Here is a 10,000-nt window from a genome sequence, read left to right on the forward strand (position 1 = left end):
GGTTTATTATTTCTGCTTGAGGGAAACGTTTCAAATTATATGGTACCACTAAATTGGGGTCCAAGCAAGCATCGTGTTATATTGGAGGGGGCCTTGTATATCGTGTTATATGGATGGTAAAGTGTGTCCAATCTAGATCTGTATTCAAAAGGTAAGTAATATTGCGCTTATTCCACCATTAGCCAACACTGATTACATATTCGTTACTTCCATCAATAACGTAATTGGTTATCTATCAGTTGATGTCAAAAGAGTCTTCCACTGCCCTTTGAGCATACTGCTGCTGTGTTGTCCAGGAAACATCTGTCAGGCAGTTCTGCCTCATCGCCTCGGTGGAGATGCAGAGATATTCACAGTCAGGATCAGGTCCCTCAACCCCGCTGTAGTATCAGTGGATAGTAACCGCCGGCCCCCTGTCCTCCCCGCAGTGCGGCCCCAGGCGTCCGTGTCCATCGACCTGCTGTCGGACAGCAGCCTCCTGGAGCTGGCGGAGCGTCCCGTGGGCTGGGGCCCCGGGGACCGCCTGGTGGTGGCCAGCACGGACTACTCCATGCACCAGGCCGAGGAGTTCAGCTTGCTGCCCTGCCCCAAATGCTCCCCGGAGCAGGTCAAAGTCAGAGGTGAGGAGTGTGTGTGTGTGTGTGTGTGTGTGTGTGTGTGTGTGTGTGTGTGTGTGTGGTTGTGTGTGTGTGTGTGTGTGTGTGTGTGTGTGTGTGTGTGTGTGTGTGTGTGCACAGTAGTGTGTGTGGAACTGCCACTGTGGGTCCACCAGAGAGTGTGTGGTACTGCCTGTGTGGGTCCACAGGTGTGTGTGTTTGTGTATGTGTGTGGTACTGAGTGTGTATGTGTGGTACTGCCTGTGTGGGTCCACCGATGTGTGTGTGTGTGTGGTACTGAGTGTGTGTGTGGTACTGAGTGTGTATGTGTGGAACTGCCTGCGTCCACCGGTGTGTGTGGTACTGAGTGTGTGTGTGTGTGTGGTATTGGCTATCTGGGTCAGCCGGAGTGTGTGTGTGTGGTACTGCCTTTGTGGGTCCACAGGAGTGTGTGTGTGGTACTGCTTGTGTGTGCGTATGGGTGTGCCCACCGTTAGAGTTTGTGTGTCGGAGGGGGTTTGGTTGTGGGTTTTTCCACCGGTGTGTGTGTGTGTGTGTGTGTGTGTGTGTGTGTGTGTGTGTGTGTGTGTGTGTGTGTGTGTGTGTGTGTGTGTCTCCTGTGTATTGAAGTGAGTAAGAATGCCATGACAACCGGAACTATCTGTACCAAATTGATAAACAAAATGTAAATGTAAAACAATGTTCTAAAAGCAGAAGGAAGGGAAAACAAGGAGGGATGGACTTGACGGATGGCACACCTGCGTGTGTGTGTGTGTGTGTGTGTGTGTGTGTGTGTGTGTGTGTGTGTATGTGTCTTTCTTGTGTATGTTCAGAAAATATATATGTATGTGCACCCAGCCTGAAGTGAGCATTCAAATTGCTTTGAATCTTTCAGCTATAAATTCTCTGTTGAAAAGAACATGCTATTTCTTCCTCATCCGTGCTATGTGCTATGTGTATGTATATGTTTAGGTCTGTGTGTGTGTGTGTGTGTGTGTGTGTGTGTGTGTGTGTGTGTGTGTGTGTGTGTGTGTGTGTGTGTGTGTGTGTGTGTGACATAGCCACGCGTGTTATCGCAGTGAAGGGGAGTTGTCTAAAAGGACTCAGTGAGTAGGAATGCCATGACAACGAATACTTTGGGACAAAGTCGATGCCAAAATAGAAAAACTGAAAAATGCATAATCGTAAAAATCATTTTCTGCGGTTTTGGTCATACTGAAGTCTGCACAGCGTTCGCTCCCTCAACCAGAAACAAGATGGATCTAATCACGATGCAGAGAGCATGAGGGGAACCATGAGGGCGCTTGTATGTGAATCTTTAACGTCAAAAACAAGAAAGCTTGTTTGGCTACCATTACAGTTATCTGGCATCTTAATGTAGAGCTAATCATTCATCCGTGCTTCTTTTTTTAATAACTTAAATATTTCACCAAGCTTTCAAATCAGTTTCACTGTCACTCTTTGTGAGCGCTTATATTGTGACATGCTTTCAAGAAAGTGAGATAAAAGGCAATAGAAGACACGTTATGCATGTAATAATGTCTTCTCTGCCATGGCAAAGGGAGGCTGAGGTCAATCAGCATCTGTTTTCAGGTAGTCCTAAGAATACCAGGGATGCATGCGTGTGCGTGTCTGTGTAATTGGCCATGATTAACGGTGAATGTTGTGTGAAGCAGCATCAGTTTGTGTGTTTAGCTGCAGTCAGCAAACTGAAGTGTTTTTTTATACGCCAGTATTTCTTCGTGGCTTTCAAGCATATAAAGAATTGGAGTAGTTCAACAATTATGAAAGCTCTTTATTCTTAACCGATTACTTTATCGACAATGAAATACAATGTAAAGGTTCCTTTTACATACCTAAATCAAAAAAAGATATACAAATGCACTAAATATGTATCATATATACACATACATGTATACAAATACACATACATAGAAATAGATATGTATACATAATTAGCCTATGTAAACAAATACAGCTCTCAGCAGAGCATGGTGCTCCTCTTTAACCCCAGATGATTGAGAAATCGATGTCCTTTATTTTTATTTAATACCTGAAATCTACCTTAAACCTTGGCTTCACAAATTGGGTAAACCAGCACTGCTCGTCTACACTCAGGGAATTTTCTACTTTCTTTTTCGGCTCAGATAGATTGCCCTTTAAGCAGACCTTGGAAAAGTACTTCTGTACATTACACATAAAACCTAGTTAGCAGAAAACTAACCCATAGTCAGATGGATTGCTCTCAGTTCCACTTATTTTGCGTTTGGGTCATCCTATGAGGGGGACCTTTGTGTATTTCTGAGACCAAGAAGGCTGAAAATGATGTATCAAGATCCAAACGACATGCATTCCAATTAAAAATATATTTGTTACAAATAAACTTTGCTCTTAAAACCTTTTCACGAATTTTTTTGGGGTTTCAAATATATTATTTTTGGATTGAAATGTATAACGTTTTTATCTCGATTATTTAATTCTTGATTGCAAAAAAATAATAGGCTCTTAAATTCTTCAAAGTCGTTTTTTTGCTTTCAGAATAATTATTTTTGTTTGCACCATTTCTCTCTGTGAACAGAAAGACACATATTTGACACCCAAAAATCAATTAATAATAATTACCCACAACAATCCCATGCAGAACTCTCCACTGCAGATCACTAATCCTCTTTGTTAGGGACTTCCAAAATCTCCCTAATTAATGAACATTGTCAGTGATCAACCTGCAAGGCACACAGTAGGTTTGATCCACACGGATGACCTCCCCAATCACTTGTCCCGACCTGGTTGAGAAAATCTTCGAAAACAGTTAATAATCCCTACCGAGTAGGGAGACCGGCCTCCATCTTTTGTTGGAAATCTCCCTTTTTAGCAATCAGCGTTATCACTGCCCTCCTGTACCTCACAGGCAACCGCCCTCCTGCCAATCCATCCCTTAATACAGAAAGAACATCCACCCCTATTACTGCAGACCATTTATGCCTGGAGCTTTACAAATCTGCAAGCCCCGTACTGCAGCACATATCGCTATTAAAGTATTGCTTCAAGGATGGAGTCCTGCTGGAATTTTGGGAGACCACTATAAAATGACGGGCCAATAAAGGGTCATCTTTCTGTTCACCTTTGTACAAGTGTCTGTAAAAGTCAGCTGTATATTTTCTTCGGTTCTGACACTGTTGACACAAGATTCGAGAGGCAAGCGAATGGATACCATTTCTTTGGATTTTTGTATTTTCTCCAGATTAAAGGAAAACTGAGATGGCACATCCATTTGTGCAATGTCACGGGTAGCACCTGTGCTGCAGCACTGCAGTGCCTAGTAGGTTGGCCAAAGCTTTTTGCAGTGAGAACCTTAATATGTCCTCGATCTCCTCTGCTAAACATTGTAGATCCACCAAATCTATCTCCATTTCTCTCCTTGACCTGACTCTGTCTCTTGTGACGTTGTGAGTGTACTGTTGACATCGTAGCTTGATTGGACATTGACCTACATCCAACCATGGTTGCAAAGATTTAAAATCAGCTTTTGTTGTATTCTTTCCAAAACAAAATAAAAAGAAGTATCATTTAAAAGGCCTGTGTTAAAATGCATAAAATTCCTTTTTGATTTTGTATTCTTAATTGAAATAGAAAACCGATCTAGCAGAGCCATTGATAATATAACTTCTCGAATGTGAACCCAGGTGTGCTGCCGCTGTCTCTTGTGGAACCTTCTCCTTGCATCAGTCAGATCAGTGGAAGTATCATCCTCACTAGAGGTCTACTAGAGCCAGGCTCAGGTTCTGAATGATTTCTGTCTATTCTCTTATCCTCTGTAGTGTTCAAATCCCCTCCCACAACTAGAAATGCATCATTGCTACAACTATTATTTATGTCATCCAAAAACTGTTTTCTTTCAGCAACCTTATTTCGGTGCATAAATATTGATCCAAACTATTATAAAAAGTTAATATTGTGCCTTTATCCTGATTACTCAACCTTCACGGGACTATCCACCCCATAAGAGCATTGGTAACACTGCCTAGAGAAACTGAGAATACTGTGAAAAGCTGTTCCCCAAGCTAAACTGTGTTCTTCATTTGATGTTGTGCGGACGCAACTAACATTTTAAACACCTTGACTCTCTCGCCTTTTGTCTCTTGTCCAAAAAACAATTTCTTTTCCATTTGTTTTTTCATTTTGGTCAAGGAGTATCCGATGTCTTTATCCCCTTGAGCCTGTGACATATCGACTGATTCACTGTCGGACTCATCAGAACTCTCCTCTACGGCGGGGAGGGGGATTAGTATCTTCAGAAGACTATTTTTGACTTTGCGGTATCTTTTCTGTCATCTGTGGTTCTTCTTTTCCCTTCCTCAGCAGAAATTGTACACAAATCTTCATCCATCAGAAAGTCTTCCTCCTCTTCCTCCAAAACATTCCCAGCCACGTGAAGGGCAGTCTGGTCAGATTGTTTCCTGAGGCCTCTTCCGTCCAGCCTGCCTGCTCCTGTTTTCTTTTTTTACCTCTTACCATTTCATCTTCTGCCTGTTTATTTTCTCCAATATTAGAAATGTCTTCATCAACGTGTCAACCGTGTTCCTCACCCTGTTGCCGGGGCTGGCTGCTATCTTTCTCATCCTGAAGGTCTGCCTTCCCTTCATCGCTTCCCTTCGCTGTCATGTTTCGTCTCTTTCTTTCATCAACGTTTTCCTTTCTATCACCTGCCTCTTCTCCACTGTGCTGTATAATTGTCCCATCGACTACATCAGAACAGCCTCTACTGGAGGGCGGGGGGGGGGGTGAGGGAGGGGCACACTGCCGTCTGAAACAATATTCCTAGAGATGTTCTGATGCCATTTTACTTCAGTATCGGGCGATACCAAGTATATACCGATGCAGCACCTAGCATTGTAACTATTAATAGCACTTGTTCTTATTTTAGGGTTCTCTTACAATGAAAGCAATGTGTAGTCTGTTCACTTACTGTACACAATTTTTTATTATTACAATAACATATTTTTCTTCTTGTAGTTGAGCGTGATCATCTATGTATTTCCGACTTGCTAACCCGAACACCTGTAGGTCGGAGATGAAACGTTTGCCATTCCGACTTTCCACCTACGAACATTAATGAACGATGAAGTTCATTCATGAGCATGAATGAACTTGATCATGTGTCCCTCCGTTTAAAACACAGTGTCTGAGGTTAAAAACACTGCATAATCGAACTCATTGACTTTCAATTAATAGTAATAAAAATGAATATCCTCCTTGCTTTTGAACAGCATGAAAACTCGCCTACGAAAACACAGAACGTGTTTAAGCCGGGGGCAATTTGCAACCGAAAGAGGCGGCTCTAATTGGCGATGCGAGCTGACCCTACCACGCCAATTAAGAGCGTTTCATTTGAAAAAAAAAGTGGGATGTTTTTCAGAGAGAGAACAGAGGTAAAGTGTGCCGCCAATAAGGACGCCAGATTCCACCATTGGATTCACTTTGTCAACACTGTCTACAGAAATTATTCACACATCATTTCATTGGTGACACATTTTTCGCAAAATCATTCGCAAAAAATGCACCTATATTGCTGAACCACATTCTTCAGCAGAGAAACTTATTCTTGGCGCATGTCGGTGTGTTAGTTTACTAAACGCCAAACCGGCGACGATAACACTTGAGGGCATGATGCTCTGTACTGTGGTAGTGTCAGTTCCAAAACAGACTAAACCATCTACTTTCTTACAAAACATCGAGACTAAACAATAAAATAGGAATACAAAAACAAGACACAGATGCACAAACAACCCAGATAGAAAAAAAGCGTGAGAGGGAGTAAGAAACAAACTCGCTCACATCCAAACTTACCACGCAGAGAGAGAGAGAGAGAGTGAGGGGGGGGGGGAGAGAGAGAAAGGGAAAGTGTGAGAGGGAGAGATCGAGAGAGAGAGTGAGAAGGAGAGAAACGAGAGAGTGTGATAGTGTGAGAGAAGTGAGGAGAGTTTTCAATGCATTTGAAAAAGTTGTCCCAAAGGAAACAAGCCCCTAAGGTTTTCTAATAAGGTAGACTTGCTGCCCTACTTTTCCACTTCAGCTCTACAAAACTGACCTGGTGAAATCAATGGCAGTTCTGTCTCCCAGTAGCCCCTTTGCGGGCGTGCATGTGTGCGTGTGTACATGTGTGCGTGCCTGTGTGTGTGTGTGCGTGTGTGCGTGCGTGCATGTGTCCGTGCGTGGGATAAGGAGGCCAAGTTTAGACAGACCTCAGCAGTGTCTTGCATGGGGGCCAGGTCAGAATCAGCATCAGCTGGAATACACAGTGGTGACCAGGAACACACACACACACACACACACACACACACACACACACACACACACACACACACACACACACCACACACACACACACACACACACACACACACACACACACCACACACACACACACACACACACACACGTATGCTTCCTCAACCGATGCGCCCTCTTTCCATTGTTTTCTCTGCCTCTCGCCTCCCTCTCTCTTGCCCTCTCAAACACCTCAGCAGCACTGACTACAGTGATTTGCCGGAGGTCCCATGCGGTCCACTCCCTGGCCACTGAGGCCCAACTGACTCTTGATCAGTCCTAGTTTTTGAAGGCCACAAGGTTCGCCTTCTGTAGTTATTTTCAGAACTCCTAGAGCCGACGGCGTTTTCTCTCTCGCCCGCCGACATCAAGACATCATTTATTTTGACGTGCCCCCCCCCCCTCCCCCCCTACGCCTTTCTCGTCTCCCTCTCCTCTTTCTTGCTTTCGTGCTCCCTCTCTCTTTCTCTCTCGATCCTCCTTTCTCCCTGTTGGCTTTTGTAGCTTGATGATGCTACATTCGTTGTAAACATTATGTTTGTGTGTGTGTGTGTGTGTGTGTGTGTGTGTGTGTGTGTGTGTGTGTGTGTGTGTGTGTGTGTGTGTGTGTGTGTGTGTGTGTGTGTGTGTGTGTGTGTGTGTGGGTTTGGGACTTTTTTGTCATTCCTAACTGTGTTCCAAATCCTTACCTCTGTCCCCTCTCATCACTCAAGGTTGCACAAACACACACACACACACACACACACACACACACACCACACACACACACACACACACACACACACACACACACACACACACACACACACACACACACACACACCATGGGTGTGTTTAATGTTTGTGTTGTTTTTGTTAGAGAAAAAGCGACGTGCAGAGAGAGAAATGGAGAGAGACAGATAGAGAGAGGCAAGAAGAGATGGACAGAGAAACAGAGAGAGTCAGAGAGACACTGAGAGAAAGAGAACGATAGAGAGATAGAGGGAGAGATTATGCCTGTGGCTATTTTGACTTCTCCCTAGATATTATTTTTCACATTTTGATCCCTTGCTCCGACTCTGAATGTCAAAATGATGAGCCAATCGAGACAAATAGTTTTTTCCAACTGGGAAAGTGGGAGCCCATGAGTAGTGAGTCTCGTGTTCATTAGTGCTGTCAGCCTGTTGCAAATATGGCAGCCTCAGCAGGAACTGAGTCAACCCGCGATGGGTAACTTGTCGACGTCGGATTTTTCAAAACGAATGTCCCTCTCGTAAAACTTGTTCATAAATAAACATACTACCTTGCCCTACACTTTTCGATGCACTAGAGGAAAAAAGAGTATCCCCATCCGTCTGTTTGATTCCCTGCGTTGGCTTTTGCTGGAAGCTTCAGGGGACACATGTGAGTTTACAAGTCGTTGGAGGATGGCTCTCACAATGCTCTCACAAGCTCTCACAAGGTTGCCTTGTCGCCAACCCCATCAGGTGGCCATCAGATCGGAGCGGGCGGTGTGATGTGATATTGTTTCATCTTTTGTATTGCATTAAAATAGACAGACCACTTTTGTAGAAATCACTGGAGTATTTCATTTCAATTTGCCATGTCCTCAACTGTCGTCTAAGTTTCCCACAGGGGGAGTTTAAAAGCGTGAATAAACTTCACAACGTTAAATTAGGTTCTCCCCAGGGCACATCGGAAGACAAATTGTAAACACTTTATTTTTTCCGAGCCAAGATGCTCGTCCGTGGGTTGATATGCAAGTTATAGAGCTAAATGTATTTAAATATACACTCTGTGCATCTTATAATCACCTTATAAACAGCAAGAGGCAGACCAGAGAGAACATCACATGGCTTAAGTGCCTTGTGCTGTCTGAATGTCTCATTTAAAATCCCTGAGGGCCTGCAATTAGAGACGGTGGTTCCACACGCAACCCCCTGAGGAACCTTCAGAAGGGTCTGAAACAGTCAACCTCGTCCATGTTGTCAGTGAGAACCATCAAACTGTGGCCAGCATTGCATTCCCTTGTCACAGATATTAGCTGTCAACACTAATACCAACGTAACAATATAGATATCTCTCGCTACCACTGATGTGCAATGATACACAATATAAGTCATTAAGTCCAATTAAAATGTTACCTTCCAATGCATCAGGTGCTTGTTCTGTGTTTCATTCAACACCTTAGCAACGGCTGAGATGGGTTACAGTGCTTGTGGTGCTGCACTGCTGGTGTTGTTCCAGGGGTGTGGTGCTACAGGCGTGGGGGGCGTTAGAGGTGTGTGGTGCTACAGGCCTGGTGGTTGTAGAAGGGTGGTGGTGGTGCTTTAATAATAATAATAATTCATCCGTTTGTTTTAGCGCTTTTTTAAATGCTCAAAGACGCTTTAGGGTGGTGTGGTTGCTACAGTGGTGGTGGTGGTGGTGCTCAGGGCTTTGGGGCTTTGGGGCTGGTGGTGCTTTAGGGATGCTGTCCTGGTAACCTGCGATGTAATGAGGTCATTAGTCCGTCTGCAGCCCCTGTTGCTAGTGGCAGAGTGCAGCGTTTTTCAGGTCTCTCTAAAAGCATCGACGCTCGCATAGACACACACGTGCACGCCCACGAGCACACACGCACACTCTCACGCCCGCCCGCCCGCACGCACGCACGCACGCACGCACGCACGCACGCACGCACGCGCACGCACACACACATACATCCAGACACCCACACATGCACACACTCTCCCTCCCTCTCACTCACTCACTGACTGACTCTCACACACACACACACACACAGACACACACACACACACACACACACACACACACACACACACACACACACACACACACACACACACACACACACACACACACACACACAAGCATCTAAACTCGCATAGACACACACACATGCACAATCTCTCTTCGTGACTGACTGATACACAGAGACATTCAGATATACAGACAGACCGGGAGAGACAAGGAGACGATACAATTATCCTTACGGCCAAAACAAGCAAGCATTACATCATAAATAAGACTCCTATTTTTATAGTCGATAGAAAGAGTTTTTGGCCTGGCTTCACACCTTGAATCACCCCATACCTCAA

General features: G+C 44.5%; 1 protein-coding gene across 1 annotated transcript in view; it reads left to right on the plus strand.

Moving 5' to 3' along the window:
- Positions 1 to 10,000, plus strand: part of cemip (cell migration inducing hyaluronidase 1) — a 98,653-nt gene that overhangs the window by 58,793 nt on the left and 29,860 nt on the right. The window contains 1 exon segment of the mRNA XM_030376765.1: positions 429 to 620. Coding sequence (XP_030232625.1) covers positions 429 to 620 — 192 coding nt within the window.

This window comes from Gadus morhua, chromosome 14 (assembly GCF_902167405.1).
Source record: "Gadus morhua chromosome 14, gadMor3.0, whole genome shotgun sequence".
Lineage (NCBI taxonomy): Eukaryota > Metazoa > Chordata > Actinopteri > Gadiformes > Gadidae > Gadus > Gadus morhua.